This window comes from Prosopis cineraria, unplaced genomic scaffold, assembly GCF_029017545.1.
Source record: "Prosopis cineraria cultivar Desert tree isolate PC_DT_omini unplaced genomic scaffold, ASM2901754v1 PC1, whole genome shotgun sequence".
NCBI classification, from domain to species: Eukaryota; Viridiplantae; Streptophyta; class Magnoliopsida; order Fabales; family Fabaceae; genus Prosopis; species Prosopis cineraria.
Genome location: NW_026555332.1, coordinates 41,759,995 through 41,780,015, shown reverse-complemented (window position 1 = coordinate 41,780,015; position 20,021 = coordinate 41,759,995). Strand labels below are relative to the sequence as shown.

Genomic DNA, 20,021 nt, shown 5'->3' with positions numbered 1-20,021 from the left:
CTTGTGATTCAAAAAAAATATTCTAAAATACTTCTTATAATAATAAGAATAAAAGGGAGTATCATTTTAAAAACAGAGGCATGCCCATGTTCAGTTTCTACTTTATTTTGTAGCCAACTATTAATTAATAAATGTAGATGAGTAATGTATATAAAAGCCCGTATGGCACTAGTTTATTTTAGTTGCTGGAATATTACTTTAGCCCATTTCTGAGCTCATTATAAAACTGGCACAAGCACATAAGATTTCAGTTTTCTTATCCAAGTAGCTTTATAGAGAGCTTCCTGTTTGGAATCCATGCATATGGAGTTCAAAGTCACAAGCCACAACTTAAACTGCATATGGAGATGGAGGACATGGAGGGCATGGCTAATAAGCTCTGATGTTTAGGCGTCCAAGGTTATAGAATATTTTCTAGATGGCACCTCCAAGTATATATGCAATGATATTGGTGATGGAATATATATTATGAATTTAATTTGTCTGATGTAGAAATAATATTACCCAGATTCTATCTAGCAGTCCGCTCGTGTCCTGACTCGATCGAGAAATTTGGTCAATTCCCTCTGGAGTTGACTCAGCTGGGCTTCGCTTTTATTCTTCAAACCGCCAACTTTAATGCAGTTTTGCCGCAACACATACAATTTATATTCAAACCCTACATACCCTACATGCATGGATTCTTTCAAACACAAAATCCTTCCCCACGGAAATCACCACCACCAATAAAGCCATATATTCCATTTTGGCCAAGTCATATATACCATTCCTAGCTATTTCTATTCCAAAAATGAGTTTAAATCTGGCAGACGATAAATGTTAGCCAAGCAGGGTAATAATTCATACCATTTTGCAGATTGAAGCTTCTATTAATACCATCGTCTTACTAGGATTCTTGTACTTCGTTGCAATTAATTTAGCAGTCTCCAAACATCCTTTCTTTCACTCAGTGATTTAATTCTTGGACCCTTGTATGAAAGAACTGAAAGAAACCTTCTACGTGCCATGGAATCTAAAATCTTTCATTTTTTCCTATTATTTCCAATATACTCATATTTTAATAGTTGTCTTTTAGTAAATATAAAAATGCAAATTAAATCCTATTTCATAAAATCAGCTAATTACATTCCGTAAAATAACACAAGTTTGTTGGCCAGCTTGTATAATAACGTGCTGCCAGGCGCACTCCCCGCTCCTTTTCCTTGTATTATCAAGATTAGACTAGCTAGGTCTTTATTATGCACAGAACTTTCGAAATAATTTAGAATTTGCCTAAGCACCAGTATTTATTAGAATATCTATCGAACCATAATTGGTAAACTTTCATATTTTATTTTTTATATATAATAAGTACTTTTTTTTTAAATTCTAACTTAAAAAGTAGTTCACACACGCAATCTGGATATAAATGTGAAAAGTTTTTTATTCTAACCCCGGCAATTGTCATCTCTCTGATAGAAAGCAAAATCGCACATTTTTTTCAAAAAAAAAAATGTTAAAGGTAAAGTTCGTGCGATCAGGAAATCGAACGCCACACAAACTTTTATTTTAAGAGTGTAAGCAAAAACACTTTTTGCTGGTCAGTAGCCAATTAATATTGAACTCCATAGGCAAAGTATAATTCAACTATTTGGATATGGATACAGAATGGCAGCAGGATACAGAATCCTGCTGGAACATATTCGTGTAACAAGACTCGGCAGAGTTCATGACTGACAAGTTAGTTTATCACAGACTAAGAAGATGGTATAAATAAGCCAAATTGCCAATCTCTCTCTCTCTCACGCCATTTAAAAAAAAAATTATATGATTGTTTTCAATATGACCGAAAGATCAATAGCTTCATTGATGAATTGATGTTGCATATTTCGGCCCAAGAAAAAAGTAGCATATTATTTTTCATTGATGTGGGATATATAAAGAGGGTTTAAGTTTTGTGAGGTACACTTCAATAGGCCTTTTTATCACCCAGTTGGCCCAGTAAGATGGCCAAATCTATGCCCTTTATCATGGTTGGCGCAGCTGTACTGACAGGACATGCACTGGAAAATCCGGGCTTCCCAGATTTGTGCACTCTCGCAAGGCAATTCCTTAACCTCTTGTGGCATTTCATGTGAAGCATACCTGAAAATGCATGTCTTATTTAGTTAGCAATTAATCTTGTAAAGCCGTAATCTCAAATCAAAATTCATAAGACAATACCCTTTAAATATAAAATATAATGAAATTAAAGAAAGAAATCCTAAATGATCATTGATCACAAGCACTTTTCTGAGTTCGATGGATGCAGAATAACAGAAAATACGTACTGATATGTGGAGGATGATAACTGCTAGAATCTCATCGAAGTAATCATTAGTTCAGTAAAATTAAACATCAATGAACGATATGCTGCGATCCTCAGAACGATAAAGGACTGAATCCGCTTTCCCAAAGGGCTAAATGGAGAATCTTCACTTCACCTTGTCGGTACAGAATATAGAAAGACATGCGTAATCTCAAATAGATTGGAATCATAACGTATGAACTGTGACATGTCTATATCAATTGCTGACCCTCCATTAGTTAAAACCCCGTGCAACATGTGTACTACTTTAAAGAATTTTAAAAAGTCTCGTTGCATGATTTTATTAGTTGCAGATGAGGATCGGTAATAGTCAAAACAAAATGATAAAAGAGATAAATACCAAATTTGTCAACGCAATCGTCATGATTCTTGCAACATGCATCAAGATCATCGCACGGCGCCTCGCCGGGACAGCCCGTATACCCGGCTCCGCAATATTTTCCGTAATTGATTAACACATCTACATAATTTCAGAAACAACCAAGTCTATCCATTAATGATGGGAAAATAACACAGCAAGAGACTGCAAGTATAGAAAATTCTTGTAGCTTTGTCTTACTATCGCATCGCTCTGCAACGCATTGCCTGCTGCAATTGACCTGTAATTCGGAACACGCAAACGGTGACAATTTTCATGTTTATCAAAACAGATGATGGATTCTTATAAGAAGAAAGAAAAACGGATTATGAAGATGAAGGGGGAGCAAGGTGGGATTGTCAATCTCATGGGATGAAATAGAGGACGTACAGGAGGGGGTTTGGAATCGGGGGCGCACTCGGCGACGACCGAGAGAAATACGAAAACAACGACGAATGCCGCGAAAGCGCGCGAAGTGCTAAGGCACAACATCGTCGATCTTTTTCAGAGAACCCAGACGGGGCCGTCGTCGAATTCTCCTCCTGCCGGATGATCTATTATGCTAGCAGAGGCAGGCCATTGCGAAAGGACGGAAACACCCCCCTGATTAACGGAACGATATAAAGTGGACGGTGATCCGTTCTCGTAGCATCCTCCCTCCGGTACAATAGAACAGCAGCATGCAGCCCACGAGCGAAAAACGAATCGGAAATAGAAGATCCAACTTTTGGGATAAATCAGCCCACTGATCTAAAAATATTTTATACTCAGAAAATATAAATTAACTTTTTAAAAATTTAAAAATATAGTCCGTTCACATTAATACACAATAAGTTTATTATTAATATACAAAAATTTTATAATTAAAAATAAAAAATTTAAAAAGTGTTTATCAATTATATACAATAATATATAATAAAATATAAAATAAAATGAAAAAAATATAAAATATAATAAATGTTAAGTTATTTATTTGGTTTTATCCTATATTTAAAAAAAAATTATAAATAGTGACCTGAAAAAAAATAATATTTATTATAAAAATATTAAAAATAGTTATTATTTAGAATGATTAAATATTAAAACATAAATTCAAAAGTGCTATATTGCCATAATCATGTTTCTTACATTTCTTTTTTAACCACATCTCGTACGCTAAATTTGATGATCACTAACAGAAACACATTATTTGAGAGGAAGCTATTTTTATATGACAAGGATATGAAAAAAGGAAACAAAGACAAAGCTAATTAAATTGATGCCCAATAACCTATAGCAAGTTAATAATCTTATCTTTCTTAAAAATTCACGAATTTAGAATGGAGACAGTGTTCTTAGCAAAATTGAACAATTCTTTAAAGTAAAGATTTTTTTAATAAATGATATTGATTTGATTTTAAAAATTAAGATTTTTTAAAAAAATTATATTCATTGGATTATTTAAATTTAAAATTTTTAAATTATATTTTTAATAAAATTTAATACTATTTTTTACTTTTTTTGTGTGAAATTAAAAAACTGCACAACCTTATTTTTAAAATAATATTTTTGTAAATTGGACAGTAGCCCAAGTTAATTTTAAGGCTGACAGATTTTATATTAAGGTTATACTAGTCAATTACACTTACATTGATCTTTTTATCATAATTTTAATTTCTACGGTCTGTTATAATAAATTTTAGTAGTATTATTTCCCTCCCTCTAATTTTCCCTTTTTTTTTGTGCCAGAGAAAATCCAAGTTCGACTAAAGGATACATTGATTTGGCGCATATACATACATACAAAATTTTTATTGCTCATATATATATATATATATATAATTTTTATTATATCAAATCTTCAAGTGCATCTCGACTCCATATCCTCCTTTTTTTTTTGAACCTACAAAAACTGAAACTGTCTAAAGAGATAAGTCTCATAATACAATTATAGGGCTTTTCATGCGGTTTTATTTGCATCTTATATTATTATTATTTTGTTTCCCACCAATATTCACTTATGAAAGCAATCTTCTTCAAGGTAACGTTAGGCACCGAACGCAAGTACTTCTTTTCTATTCTGTGCTTTCGTATCTTAAAAAGAAGTCAATCCAAAACAATCTTTTTTTGGAACCTTTTGATTCTCTTTTGCTACTACTAGTGGCCATACCTTTGAATTCTTTCCAGACTTCAGCTCAAAAGATTATGGTTCTTTCATAGCTAATGGAAACCTAAGATCCCAATTTGCAAGATGTGTTAATTGAGTTATTGGCCTTTCCACTTCCAAGGCCACCGCAATCCCTAACTAAGAAAGGGGAATTCCAAAATAGGGGTTTCTTTCCTTGGGTAAGGTTGGTTGAAAGGATAACCTCACGTATTCAATCTCATCTTCATTCTATCATGTCCGAAAGTGGAATTCAAAAGCATCAACAAAATTGCCCTTCCATATAGATCATCATGGCATGAATTCAAAATTTCTTTGCTGTGGTCCCTACTAAAGCTAGCTCCTACTCTTCCTCTTGCTCCTTCTTCATCCTCATTGGTTGCTCCTTTTGACATAAAATTCTTGTATCAGCCGCTAAAGAGAATGGCTATAAATCTCTCTCTCTTATGCAATATTTTAAATTTAAGACAACTATTGACTTCTACTTGTAAATCCTTTGGTGCACTTGTTCTTATGATACAGTTTCTTATGAGATATTGACTTCGTGAGCTAGCCAGCCCTTGCTTCCATTTGCCTATCTAATCATTTGAAGGAAAATACAACCTTCTCTTTGAACTTCTCTAGTTTCCAATATTGGCAACAACCCTCTTTGGGGATATCTTACCTATTGATAGAATTGAATTGCCTTAATGGCAGAAGTTAATTAAGAAAGATCTACATATAGGATTCGAACCTTCACACTTCTAGAATTCCCACAAGACCTCTTGTCTATACCTAGACCTTCTACTAAGCACTTCAGATACTTTGCTCCCTCTTCTTGGTAACCCCATATAGAAGGATAGAAGTGCACAAGAGGATCTTTGCTGTTTGATGACCACCTATGCTGCTATCAAGATGAAGCAGTGATGAGGGCCTCATTGGAATAGGTGGGGGAGATTAGGATGACTCGTGACCTTGGGATGGAAATAGCTGAAGAACGAGGTTAAGAGTTATCTAAAGGCTTATAGAAGATTCCAGAGCACTGATGGAGAAGGAGTGTAAGTTGCCTCAATCTATAGGATTTCTTTGACCAACTAGCCAATTTCATCTCTTATATCCAAAGATAAAAGGAGGCCTAAGCATTCAACCCCCCCATTAAGGCTAAAAAGAATAGAAGAGTTGGCAAAAAAAGCTCAATCCTGACAACATACAAGCCTCTAAGAAGCAAGCAATTGCAAGTTGCAAGTTGCAAGGATGAAAGGCCTTACTCAATGGAAATTTGAAAATTCATTAACCACATTCATGAGAATTAGTTTCATCTATTAGACCCAACTTCTATTGGTTTTGCATTTTAATTTCATTCCAAACTTTTTTTTGGTTACCGAACCTACTGAAGACAATCTTATCTAAGATATTGTCGAGTAGTAAATAAATATTCTTTTAATAGAAATTCAAACCTTAATTTACATTTCAAACTTTGCTCGCCTTGTAATTTCAAAAGAAGAAGAGCAAATAATGATAGGGCCTTATATTACGGTTTCACTTGGGCTAAGAACAGATAGTTTCATAACTTACTTTCTAAGCCCATATGTGAAACGAACTTATCCAGTTTGATCCGCAAAAACATGGAACTTATAAGAGCTCGAGCTGGCCGCTAAATCCACTTGCATTCCTATTCGGGGCATCCACGAAGGCCTTGTATGTAGTAAGCCGTGTGAAAATGTTGCTGCCATAAGTTCACAAATTGCAAATATGAGATTCACAGATGTTCAAGTTGCAATGGAAAAGGAAAACTACATTTCATTTTTCAATCAACTATTCATATTATAAGTTCAGAATTTGAAAAGAAATGCTTTGAATTGGAAAAATAAGAAAGAAAATTATTATCATAATTCATTATTTATAATTTTAAAAAGTAATAATTCAAAACGAACATAATTTCGCGTAAAATCTAGGAATATACTCATCCAACCAAAAATCCTACAGAGAACACTATTTTGGGCCATCAGCGCACTAGTCGTTGGCGAAAGTAATGTACTCAGGAATTTTTCATCATTAACAATGAAATCCATCATGGCCCAAAATATCAAAATCAAACGATGAATTTAACGCTAAGCTGGGTTTATTTATAAGTTAATCCAAGTTTGATTTGCGCGAATTCATGAGAAAGGGAGATCAACACCACCTTCCAACTAATGGCAAAACAACGCAAGGCGAATCCCGCTTCAAATACATGGGCTTATTAAGGCTTATCAAAGTTCAGCACCAGTTTTGTCACTTTCGTTAATCTAAGATCAAATTTCAGGGGAAAAAAACAAAAATTGGCTTGTAGAAGGCACCATCATGCACACAAGTATAAATGGCCAGAGCAGATCGCTAACGAGTTTGAGAAACCCCCTTCCCCACGTTTTCTTTTTCCTCGACAGAACCTCCAAGTAAATTTTGCGGTGCTTATTCTCAAACGTAGTAACCCGTAAAAGTGAATCCCCTTCCCACAATTTCACCGGCACAAAACCAAGCAAAGCACTCCAGGCCAAACAAAGCAGCAATGCTTACATCTTCAACCTTCAGTTCTTGTCTGTTCTTCCATAAGTGCTTGACATGATCAAGCTCCTTCCAAAATGCCTCGCAACGACCAGGGATGCTGTGAGCAATTCATGTACATTAGTTATGACAGCCAAAGCATACAAAAGTAAAAGAGGCTAGATTCACAATAAATCTACAAGTCTCCAACTGAGAAGTACCAATGACATTCAAGACAAGGGCACAACCGCAGATTTCAGAATCCATGTCTCATCACTTAGCCAATTCATTACTGAAAGTGAACGCACATAATAATCTAAAATGAAACTATGGAAGCCTGATCTAAAGATAATACACGTATCAAACACTGGCATCAAGATATTAAGTAGATAACATAGCAAGGTCAAGTGGTGTAGGCAGCAGGGACACACATTAGAAGACAGCGGACACAGGGTGGTGGCTTTGACATTGTATTATTACTAACAGTACTTGCTTCAATTAACAAATCTTTTAAGTCTCACAAGCACATTACAAGTGCATCTCATTTTAAGTCATAAAGTCAAAGGATAAACCGCAGGATAATGAATTATTATTAACGTTAAAAATGGCATCATGCAGTGGCAGTGAAGCGTCTAGATTAAAACATATTCCAGTTATATTGTATCCATTATATTTTTTTTTTAAAATCCAAAAATCATATCTTCAGAGTTCATTTTTAGTAACATTTAGAAACTCCATTGTCATCTACACTCCAGAAGAACTTTCTTGACACACAATAAAATATTCTTTCCCTAAATTTTAATCCAAGAAACACATATTAAGAATGTATAAAAAGCAGTTATATATAGTATATGACTCGAACAAGTTATGTTCATGTCCAGTGACTATTAGCTGTAAATTCTCCTTGGGTTTAGAACTTGTGCAAGCAGTTGTTCTGGTTAATTAACAAGCATGTCCGGCAAGTGCAATATCTTATACATGGTTATGCATACAATTGCAACTTAGTGCACGCAACTGGTTTATTATATTAGGAATATGAGTTTAAAAACAGCATTAATAAAATGGTAACAACCAAGCACCATACATCAATCAACACGAGAATAAATGGAATTATACATCCTGTTTATGACATAATGAACAAACCACTCACAACATTGGCAAGATATGAATGTCCTGAAATGGATCTAAGTATTTAATTACAAAGGAAGAACTAACATTGATCATCATCCCCTAGCTATTTGATGAAGAAAAAGCAAATTCAGTTTGAATGCCTAGTTAAGATGCTTAATCACAAGACTATATACTTCCTTTGTCTCCCTTCTACATGAGCGCACAAGTTTTCAAATGCAAAATATGAGCCTCAGACACACTAGCCAAGATCAAATTCGCATACAGAATTCAACAATATAGTTCAGCTTAACAAGTTCTATCCTGAAAAGGCCTAGTATGAAGTATTTTATAAAGTAAACACTGCCATAACCAACATCATGAAAGTACAAGGACAAGTTTGAAGAAAATATAACCTAGCAAGGCGAGTGTAAAACAATTGCTTTGCCAGTAGGTTGCATTTTTCCACGGTAGGTGGCTCCTGAATGTATTGCTTGTTCTCCTCTAACAATTGCTTGTAGTAAGGGGTCCCATGGTTAACTACAAATTGCGATGCTTGGCGAGCTTTGGATTGCAACTGCCGCAACTTAGATGCCATCAGCACTGCAAATTAGGCGAGAAAAAATCTGAATCCTAACAAGGGAAAACAAATATAAAATAACCCTTAAAACAATCAAAATCTCTTGAAATTGATTATTTTGTCGTTCCTAAAATTTGATTTGAATTCCACTAATTTAATGGTAACATTGAGGGCAGAACTGGAACTTACCAAGACGGGTCTATCATATACTTTATTAAGTAGAACAGAATATGACATTTTTAATATACTGTTAGCTTGTTAAGTCTAACCATTAAAGGAATGGACCAAGAATTTCTTTTTGTCTTTCACCAGCAAGACAAAAAGAAGAAGAAGGAACTCTTTACCAGAGATGATAATCCCAAACCATAGAAATTCGATTCAAAAAATCTAATGAACACCCCCCAACTATGAAGCATAAATGACTTTCAGCTATATTTGTTCCAGAAACCCTTTGAAATAAACACCAAGTCTTAGACTGCCGATGCAGGTGTCCTCTAGGTCTGATCACAACAACGGATTAAAAACAACAGCTCACCTTACAGTTTTCAGAGGGACAGATTGTACTAAAATTGCCAAATTAGCTAATGGGCACAGAATCAAAACTCTATAATTTCAACATTTTCGTCTTATACAATACACATTAAACACACAATGATTTCAAACCACCTCCCGTAACAAATCGAAGCTTCAAGAGCGAAATATAGAAAATGAACGGTAGAGAAGTAGATCAGCCAAAAGGCTCAAGATCTAAAAGGCCAGGGCAAGTCTCTAGGAGCCAACATCAATCGGATGCATAGAATTTAATCAAAAAAGGCAAAATGAATTTCCGAGGACTTTACCCTGGGCGCCAGTTGAATGCGAAATCAGATATTAGTCAGAATTGGCCCCACCGCCGCTACCGTACGGCGCTGCTAGCAGAATGTGAGGAAGAAAGGTAGTGCGGAGGTTATATCACAAAAAATTGAGATCAGTGTCCGGGTTAAAGTTTTAACCTTCGTGAAGCGCATGGCACCAGAGACCTGATACATCACTTCGCTCCTTTTTTTTTTTTTTTGACCCCTCAGTGCTTCTTTTGGGCTGATAAGACAACTTTGGACCTCAAAATTGACCTAGCAACCTAAATAACATAGCAAAAATACCCACAAATTCGCTAATATAAACCCTTTCTCTCAATTGGTGTTTTATGGTTTGCCGCCATTGCGTTGCGGTCCCATGGGATTAGTGTACATCTGATTTGAGATTTGAATCATTTAAATATTAGTGTTGCCGTATTGGTTTTATTTCGAAATATTTGTTACAGCAGTATCAGACCAAAAGAAAAGATCAGAATTCGTTATATTTTATTTTACTTGATTTTTAAAATTGAATGTAGTTTTTTAAGCATCAAGCATGAAATTTTATTTGTCTACTTTAAATTGAATGCTACCGATGACAATTGGTTCAAACAGTTGAGCATTTGTGTTTCACACTCCGAGTGGAAAAAATATTGTTGGAAGAGTTTTATATTTGCGTGATTTGACCAGACACAATTCAAATTAGTTAAAACAGCAGGTGAAAACAAACTAATCATGTCAGAATCCAATTCTGAAGAACCGTGTTTTGGAGTGAATTGACTTTAAAAATTATTTTTTTATTTTAAAAAAATCATGTAATAGAATTTCGATAGGGTTAAAAATCTACTAGTTTTATTTTTTTAATTAAACTTAAATAATGAATAGTATTATGGGACTCTTGAGTGAGATTAATTATGTCTAAAGCTTTAAAAACTGAACTAATCATTAAAGCAAATAAAATAATGATTTAAGGATCAATAACCGAACTGTGATTAAACCATGGTTTCACCAGAATAGGTAGGTGGCTTTTTTTCCTTGAAAAGTGTAAATGACATTTGCTTATTTTCTATATTTTTTTCTTGAAAAATGACATTATTTTAAATGATTTCTCCTTTTTTAATTAATGAAAATCTAATATATAATTAGTAATATTAATACTACTTTTATCTTTAAAATTTTATAAAATATTGTCTCTGGTATTACATTTCACATGTAAAATTATAAATAAATTAAATTAATTATCATCAATCTAACCACAATTTTATCGCGGTCCAACTGGTGATCCTTAAATTACCACAATTTGATGGCAATTCAATTAGTGACTCTTAAAATATTGCCTTATCTGGTTCAATAATAATTGATCCGACTTTTAAAATCTTGCTTTTTTGTGATGCTAATAGCTAGTATATTGTTACTATTGGTGGTTTTGATTCTTTTTACATGAAATCTGACGCGCAAAAGTGGTAAATCATTGTTAAGATGGTTCAACGAATCCCATCCATGTTTTTTGATACAATTTAATTGTTTGGAGTTTTCATGATAGTGACAACATTTTTTGTTTTTTAGTTCTGTTTTGAGACTTGGGATGGATGATCTTGATGTTGTCATTTCTATTCTTTCTTTGTGTTATTTTGTATTGGACTCAGGGTTTTTGTTGTATTGTTTCTCTGGTTTGTGTTTTGTTGTTAGTTGTGCTCGGTTTGTCTTCGCAAACCCTTTGCTTTTCAATGATATTTCATGTTTCTGGGGAAAAAAAAATAACAGATACAGATATTAATAGAATTATTATATATAATAACCATATATACATATATATATATATATATATATATAAGATCAAATTGTTTTTGTTAAAATCTAGGTTGACCCGTTTTACTAAATGGACCTTAATGTAACGTAACGGACAATTCAAAGTGCATTAATTTAGACTAAGGATAGTGCTCAATTCTCATTTTTACGTGGCGCTTGGATATAACGTGGACATACATAATAAAAAGTATAATCATAACAATATCTTAGACTAATCTAACTTTGACCACCAATTAATATTTCCGATATTCATAGGCCGGGGGGGGGCGTTTACCCGTTTGACAACTCCAAGATGTTAGCGAAAGACATAGTTGACTGTTTTTTTTTCCCCCGGCAAACACATGGTTGACTATAATTGATTGGATATAAAATCATGTTTAGTGAGGAGTCGGGGATGATTATCATGGTACAACATACAATTTAGTTTGCAGACCGGGTTTCAAAGATGATAAACCATATTCAATGTTCTCCAAAATATATAATTATGGTTTAAGACGACAGTTATATTGCGATTAGTTGAAAACTGACAGGATTATATAGTGAAGTCAAATCATACACTCAACGCAGTTATATTAAATTAAACATTAATTAATGAAACCCTTGATAACTCTATGATTAAGTGTGCTGGCTTCGATTGGCAAATGTTTACAAAATCTAACAATAATAGAATATATACCATACGTGCTGATCCCAACGGCGTGCTTCACTTTCTCAACTCGGTTTTGCTGGCTTGATAATTCATTCATTCATTTGTTTATTGTTTCTTTTGGGAATGTGCCGCAATGCATGCGAGATATATATATATATATATATATATTTAAAAAAGGAACTAAATATAGCTCTAAGTTTGGTGAACAAATTAAGATTAATTAATATAACCAACCTTTATTAGTCAATAAGCGATCTCAATCAGATGCTTTCACGTTGTGGACCATGATTTATCATCATGCAAAACACTTAAAAGGCAAACAGACTATCTTATGTGCGTAATTATGTCTTAATCAATCCATGTAGGCATGCAAAGGCAATGACATTATATAAACATCAACTTTCAAATACGAGTTATTTATTATTTTATTGCTACCAACACTGTCATGCCGTGAAAAAGCTTGGTTTTTAGTTGTTAGTGTTGTACATGCCTGTAATTTTCAAACACATGCAATTGAATGTAAATTGTTGTAGTAACTAGCTAACTTAGCTCGAGCATATAAAGAATCACTATCATTTTATATTAATTTTAATCAGATAGCGACTAAGTCAAATGCTCGTAGAACAAGTTAGACACCGAATTTTTCATAATCAGCTGTATATGAGTAATCACACAGAATAAAATTCTGGGAAACTTGCTTAAGTAAATTAAGCAAGCAAACAAGGGTACACATCAATTACAGCTTGATGTTATGATTTCCTGAAATCGATCTTGGGTTTTGCTGCCATACATGCCCAATCTAAAGAATGAATCAAAATGGAAGAACCATTTTGAAAAAAGGAAAAGATGAAAAGTAATAAATGTAGACTTCTATATACTTGCTCTTCGGTCCATGAAGTTATGTATTCTGTCGAGTGCTACTTCCAGAGTCTGCTCACTCATATTTGCAAAACAAACCCTGAACCACCCTGGTTCGGAACAATGGCAAGAAGAGCCCGGAGATATATTTAGCCTCACTTCATGCAAAATGGAATTCCAAAGCTCCAATTCACCTTCTCTCGTTGGTTTCTCCAACAAAGGACTTAGATTCATCCAGCAAAACAACCCTGCATTCCCTTCAAGCACTCTATCCTGGCTCTTCTCAACCCATCAATGATCATCTCGTATCTCTTCGTTAGCCTCTCTCTGTTGGTCTTTATATAGTTCTCGGTGAACTCCTTGTCAGACAGCATGGTGGCCAACAGGTGCTGTGTTTGTGAAGAAATTAAGGTGAAGCTGGACATCCTACGAGCCGTCGTAACAATTTTGTCGTTGTATGAATAAATGGTTCCAACTCTAAAACCCGGAAGGCCAAGGTCTTTGGAGAGGCTATAGACAATGTGAACTCTCTCCGAGTTCTTGTACTCACGAGCTTCAAGAATTTCAGCCACGCTTACGAACTCGAAGGCCGAGAAGGCGGATCCCGAGTAGATCTCGTCCGACACCAAGTGGATGTTCTTGCGAGTCACGAAGTCGAGAATCTCCTCCAGAACTGACCGTTGGATTGTGGCGCCTAATGGGTTCGATGGGTTCGTGATCAGCACGCCTCTCACCTTGGTGTTCATGGACTGTGCTTGTTGATACGCAGCCTCCAAGGCTTGGGGAGTGATCTGGAAATTGTTTGAGCTGTCACAGTGAATTGGAATGATTTTTACCCCAGTTCTCCATCGCAGGTCTCTATCAAATCTGCAATATTAGCTCTCTCATTAGTTCAATTACGAGCTAGTGGGGAAGAAAGATATATATATATATATATATATTTGGTGGCTGAATGATTTGTACCGTACCCTGGATAGTATGGGGTTGGAACGAGTAAAGCGTCTCCTGGGTTGGCGAGAATGAAGGTTAAAAGTTCGTTGGCTGCGGTGGCGCCGGCAGTGAGGACGACTCTATCAGGGTCGAATTTGGCTCTCCCGCCTCTTATTTGTTGCATGAAGCTTGCCATTGCGGTTCTGAAAGATTTGAGGCCGTGATAATCTTGAAACAAAGCGTTCTCTCTGAACCCAGGTGCTCCTTTTCCCCACGTTGACGCCTCTGGGTGCTGTTCCAAGTACTTCTCCACCAAATCAAATGAAACCTGTACAATATTAGAAAATATGATATCAGATGTTATCCCTGAGAGAGCTTGTGGATTAACTTATTTGGTTCAAATTACATATAATCTAGTATAAACCTACTTGATTTTCTGCCAATCCCATTTGTATCACTCCGGAGGGGTTAGTGAATTCGTCATAGGGGTTCTCACCGTATGCTTTCCACCCAGCAAAATAGGGGGAGTTTTCCCCGTGAGTTTCAGAGACTGCAACGTTTGAAAGCTCCACACAAGGTTGCTCGATCTCAAGACCCATTATTTGACTAGCTAGCTTTCTCGCAAAAATCCTCACCACAGGCACGATTGCAGAAAGCAGAAGAAAACTGTGGTGGCCTGGGTGAGGGAGGATAGAGAGAGATAGAGAGAAGCTAGCTGGCTAGTTGAATGAAAGTTTTTGTCAAACTCATCCTATTTATATTGCGAGGTTTTCATGGGCTCGTCAGAGTGGAAAAAATAAAAATTCCCCTCAACTTGCCTGCTTATCTGCCAAATTAAAAAGAGAGAATCAATATTTGATTCTCTAAAGTCAGCAAGATATCAAAGGGCTTGCCTTTTACAGATATATATCCTCTTATCAATACTTGTACAAGCGTTGCTTGGGTCAGGTCCGCACCCGACTTATTTATACATATGCATACGGTGGTTGATGATTGGAGGTTGGTTTCATGCCATTATACTCCTTTTGCCTCAAGATTTTCTTTATATATATATATATATAAGGTATTGAGAACTAAAATATAAAGTATTAATAATTAATTTATAGTTATCAAAAAATGCTAGTTAAAACTTTAACTTTTTAAAAGAATTTACTTTTTTTAATTTTACTCGTATTAAATGCTTTATGTAAATGTTTTGATAATGATAATTACAATTTTAATGCATCATTTAAAAAAAAAGAGTAATAAATGATGTAGGAGTATAATTAAAAAAATAATTATAAAAGTTATCCAATAACATATATTTTAAATCAAATAAAACTTTAAAAAAATGTCTTAAATTGTGGTATGACGGGAGTATATTTTTTTATGGAGTGCGGAGTTAATTAATCATGAATAGCAGATTTGTTATAATTTGTAGGCTATATTTAGAACAATTTGAAGATAGTTAAGTTGTTCGTGCCTAGCTATTTCCACTTTTCAACCTACGACTAATCAAATCCTCATAAAGCCCAACAAACCCTAAAAGTTCTCGCACATACTGAAATCAAATCATGCATTAAGATCTGATGAAGACTTAAGTATATATATATATATATATATCAAAGAGTAGTTTTTTTCATGACGTGACGAAGATATGCCAAATAACCCAACCTCGATTGAGATTCTGATTTGCGAACAGCTCGAGAAAAAGAAGTGGAGGCTCATCATCAAACTAATTCTCTGACTTCCCCATGCACATCAAATTGAAATTAATTGCAGAGAGGGGTTTTTCAGATTATTGACAAAAGAGTTAACTTTAAGTACAGTTTTAATTATACTAAAAATAAAAATAATATGGATATGAAATATGAGATTAGTTCTATACGTTTGAAGAAGTTAATCCAACAAGCCCCCGCTTGTTTTTCCTTCAAGGAATCAACGAGTTTGATAGATCCCTTCAAGCCTAAAAAATTGTGATTTTCTGACCTCTCCCGTCACCCAAAAGAAACTTTATTTTTTATATTAATTATAATATATGGTGAAAAGAAGCCCTATTACTAAACAAGAAAAAGGAGACCACGTAACCAAAATAACTGGTATATATTTGACATTTGATACATAGAGTTGAACCCAAAAAGATCATATGCAGCAGGAAGCTAGAAATGTCCATGGACGATATTGGAAAACGTGATAGAGTGCAGTGCTTTGTTTAAAATAGTGATAGGACGGTTTGATTTAATCCAATGTTTTGGTCATTTATTTTATCGTGTACTATATTGTGTGGCATAATCACTGGACAAGCAACAGATTCATGGTTAGATGAGAGAGATGTTAAGTAATTGGCAATCGACCGAGAAACAAGTACTATTTAATTGCACGGTTAAAATATTAGAAACCATGCAGAGTGCAATCTGTTTGCATTCATGCATTATTGAGTTCTTTCCCCTTTGTTGCGCTGTTTCGAGCCAGCTTATCATTGTCCACCTTTTAAGTTTGATCGAATTAATTAATGCGAGGCACTCATTAGGGAAAAAAAATCCTCATATTTTTAATTTCAAGCAGAATGATCTATTAATTTGATTTACAATATGCATGTAGAAGAAAAAATGTCTTGGGGGAACACCTCTAAATCCATATATACATGGATTTACATGATAATCAAGCATATACCTGTAAATATGTTTTAATTAATTAAGTTGGTATAATCAACCTAGCAATTTTTGTAGGGGTTTAGGCATTGTTTTTTGGGCCAATGTGCCTTTGGTTGGGTTCTTTAATTAATTGTTAACCAACTAAAAAATGAACACCGAGATGAAGAAATAAATTAACGAGATACTTTAAATAAAACCAAAACTATACATCTTCCCTACTCATGTTTAGTGTATCGTTGTTGGGTCCGTGTATGGGTTTGAAATGAGTTAGCTAATCCATCATTATCTGAGGATAAATAATGTGAGTTTAGTGAATTGAAAATGCACACTACTATTCGCACACTCGGACCTGCATATTGTATAATCTTGTTAACGGAGAAGTAATTTGGGCGTGTATGAATGCATGCACACCAAAGTTTAAGAGTTAGGAAAGATACTTGTCAAGATTATGTTGTTTCTGTGGGTTTGGTCTGTAACACACAGCAGAATAATTAAACATGTTGGATAGGAAGAAGGAGGATTTAAAAATGGATGATAATAATGAGATAAGAAACGATGAGATGAATATGCCGGTCTGTGAATATATAGAACTATCGGATTGGAGATCATGAATATCCATGTGCTAGGGAAGATCAGCTCTAGATTTGCAGTTAATATGCTGAATCTTATTTTACAATTCAGAACGTGAACGCAGACATCATATGACGACTGTGGCCTAGGGTACAGACAAGTATCAAGCAAAGGTCTCACCATATCTTCCAATCATTGTCTACGTGAAATATAAAATTTATAGTAAACGCTAAAGTACTATTTATAGGTCATGATGATAGTATGATCAAAGTATAACTTACTTTTAAAATTTTGTGTAATACATGGAAAATATGTCTTGATTAATTGTAAAATTTATGGCTTGATATATGTGCCATTTACAAAGTGTGAATAATTAATGTTGTAGCTTATTTCTAAGATCCAGTGTATAAGAAATTTTGTCTAGTTTCTTTATATATGTGTGCGTGTTTTTTTTCCTCCACAGATAAACATGATTAATATCATTTGGTGCTAAAAATCATTATTAAAGCCTCTAAAACAAATTGCGTTCAAGCTAAAGGGTATAGATTCATACCCACATGCTATTACAAAATAATCCTTTGAAAGCACTTATTCTTAGCCTATAGAGTGCCCTTAGCCAGCACTTTGTATATATAAGAGTGCCTCAAAAAGCACTTTCATAAGGGCGGCTTACAAGAACACATTTTATAAAAGTGCTCCCACAAAGATCAACTTACAACAGTGTTTTTTATAAAAAGTGCAGCACTTATATATATCAAAACCTATGGGCATACAGGAGTGTTCTACGTCCGAGCGCTCCCTTATGCTCCTATATAAGGAAGCATTCAAATAAAGAGCGCTCCCATATGCCCCTATATACTGGAGCATTCAGACTTGAAGCTATTGCTTAGAAAGTGCTGCTATTTGATTTCAACTGAGATCTAGTGTATGTAATTGATGGAAGTACTCAAGAAATTAATGGAGTGCTTTTTTCATTTTAGTACATTTTCCTTACATCAAACATTGTTTTTTTAAGAAAAAATATAATCAGCAACTATCAATAGAGTCTATTTGTCTAGGGAATATTCAACATTTAATTCCAACTAGTACGTGAGAGGGGAGTATATAGAAACTAATAATTGAACAGAACGTGTTCTTAATTGTTAACAGCTATGTGTATGCAAATCTTAGGCCAGGTAAAGTAAAGAGCAAGAAGCAAGATCATATGTCACTTGACGTTCCCTTGAATACTAATCAAAAGAAATTATATAAAAACCTTGACTCGAATTTGCATGCTGCCAGTTCAGTACTATGTGTTTATGGCCTCATTAGAGCCTTGATTAAATTAAAGTACAGCAGGATAGAGGCTTGAAATTAAGCAGTGTAATTGAACTAGATACTGGCTATATTAGGGTACTTTGCTATATACTAGTATGGCTCACATCTGGTAAACGGTTAATTAATTAATCAGAAACATGTGTATGCATGTCTGTCACATAACATTTTACTTACTGGGTAATTAAAGTAACTGGTTAACATCATTTGGATGTGAGTACGTGCTATATTTATGGTTTGTAATGTATCCCAATAAGAGGGCATGAATCTTGTAGGAAGATACAGAGCCAATGACTGCACGCCACATGGGAATCTTTGTCCTAATCATGCTAGGATTATGTCCAAGAGAGATCTAAGTATATAGATCATAGAATATTGAGTAGGTCGAGTGATAAAATATTGCATTATACCTTCACTGTTTATTTTATTGTTTTTCATATCCATGCTTATTCCCAAGCTACCGTGTTCGTACACACGTTTTTATGAATGTTTATATAAACTCAACACCCTTGAAACAGTCCAAGTAGGGCATCCTAATCAACACAGACACGCCAACCAATTGTCTCTGACAATCTATATATTCAGTTTATATAAAATTCGTAGGGTGACCAAATTTTCGTCGACGCTAATTTTTCTTTTATTTTTTGGGGTTTCTCTAGTTGTAAAGCAATAAATGTGGCCTACCTTCTTCCACATGCTGTGTTTGAATCCAAATCATATGTATTTTTAAGCGCTTTTTTTTTTCTTGCACTAAAACTGTGGAAATGGCCTTTTTCCCAGTTCAATTGGCCTTATTCTTTTAGATCCCTCTTCTACGTGACTTGTCTCCTTATATTCAATGTTAACATGCTCCAAAGATTGCCTTTTAGCTTGACAATTCTTATTCCTTAAAGCCAATACTCTTCCATCAATTATGCGTACAAGTGTACAACAAATAATACCGTGAGCTCTCATTCACGGATCACATGGAATTTTGTGACAGTGCACGATATACATATATTTTTGTTCTTTTTTGGTAATTAAAAAAGAGGTCTTATATTTCATATATTTGTGAACCGGCTTGCTCCACAGAGGCGCTTCATCAACCAGTATTCGGATGAGCTCAATGATAATATATATATATATATATATAACAAGTATTTGCCTTGAATTCCAACTGCTTTCTCAGTTTTTATATATAGTCTTTTGATTAATTTGTTCTCCATGTTTTCCCCTCCTTTTTTAATAATATAAGTCCAGCTCAAGGCCAACGAGGTCAATCTGATATTGCGTAGCTATATACACCTTGCTGTTGCAGTCACGTTGAAAATATAATTACTCACCGTTATCTTATTGTCTTGTAAATGATGCTTTTCAAATTTGCAGTTCGCTTGCGAAATTAGATGTGC

General features: G+C 34.5%; 3 protein-coding genes across 3 annotated transcripts; all 3 read right to left on the bottom strand.

Moving 5' to 3' along the window:
• Positions 1–1,591: 1,591 nt before the first annotated feature.
• LOC129295614 (probable phospholipase A2 homolog 1) lies at positions 1,592–3,381 on the bottom strand. The gene is made up of 4 exons (XM_054934150.1): positions 3,096–3,381; positions 2,907–2,946; positions 2,688–2,807; positions 1,592–2,124 (listed from the first exon to the last, which is right to left on the bottom strand). The coding sequence occupies exons 1-4, from the start codon at positions 3,195–3,197 to the stop codon at positions 1,949–1,951; spliced, it is 438 nt and encodes a 145-aa protein (XP_054790125.1). The 5' UTR covers positions 3,198–3,381; the 3' UTR covers positions 1,592–1,948.
• A 3,604-nt stretch (positions 3,382–6,985) lies between these two features.
• LOC129309417 (uncharacterized) lies at positions 6,986–10,043 on the bottom strand. The gene is made up of 3 exons (XM_054950995.1): positions 9,877–10,043; positions 8,874–9,060; positions 6,986–7,471 (listed from the first exon to the last, which is right to left on the bottom strand). The coding sequence occupies exons 2-3, from the start codon at positions 9,053–9,055 to the stop codon at positions 7,285–7,287; spliced, it is 369 nt and encodes a 122-aa protein (XP_054806970.1). The 5' UTR covers positions 9,056–9,060; positions 9,877–10,043; the 3' UTR covers positions 6,986–7,284.
• Positions 10,044–13,098: 3,055 nt separating this feature from the next.
• Positions 13,099–14,806, bottom strand: LOC129296217 (1-aminocyclopropane-1-carboxylate synthase 7-like). Its single transcript, XM_054934811.1, is given in 4 exon segments — positions 13,099–13,443; positions 13,446–14,053; positions 14,155–14,444; positions 14,545–14,806. Coding segments are annotated over 4 exon segments (1,314 nt in total). The 5' UTR covers positions 14,716–14,806; the 3' UTR covers positions 13,099–13,198.
• Between the last annotated feature and the right edge of the window lie 5,215 nt (positions 14,807–20,021).

Excerpts from the sequence above, each read along its gene's own strand:
- LOC129295614 (XM_054934150.1), bottom strand. The coding sequence starts at position 3,197 with ATGTTGTGCCTTAGCACTTCGCGCGCTTTCGCGGCATTCGTCGTTGTT. Across the intron at positions 2,808-2,906 it reads CGTTGCAGAGCGATGCGATA|ATGTGTTAATCAATTACGGA; the intron begins GTAAGACAAAGC and ends GAAATTATGTAG. Across the intron at positions 2,125-2,687 it reads CGATTGCGTTGACAAATTTG|GTATGCTTCACATGAAATGC; the intron begins GTATTTATCTCT and ends ATGCATTTTCAG.
- LOC129309417 (XM_054950995.1), bottom strand. The coding sequence starts at position 9,055 with ATGGCATCTAAGTTGCGGCAGTTGCAATCCAAAGCTCGCCAAGCATCG. Across the intron at positions 7,472-8,873 it reads TTTTACACTCGCCTTGCTAG|CATCCCTGGTCGTTGCGAGG; the intron begins GTTATATTTTCT and ends AATTGCTCACAG.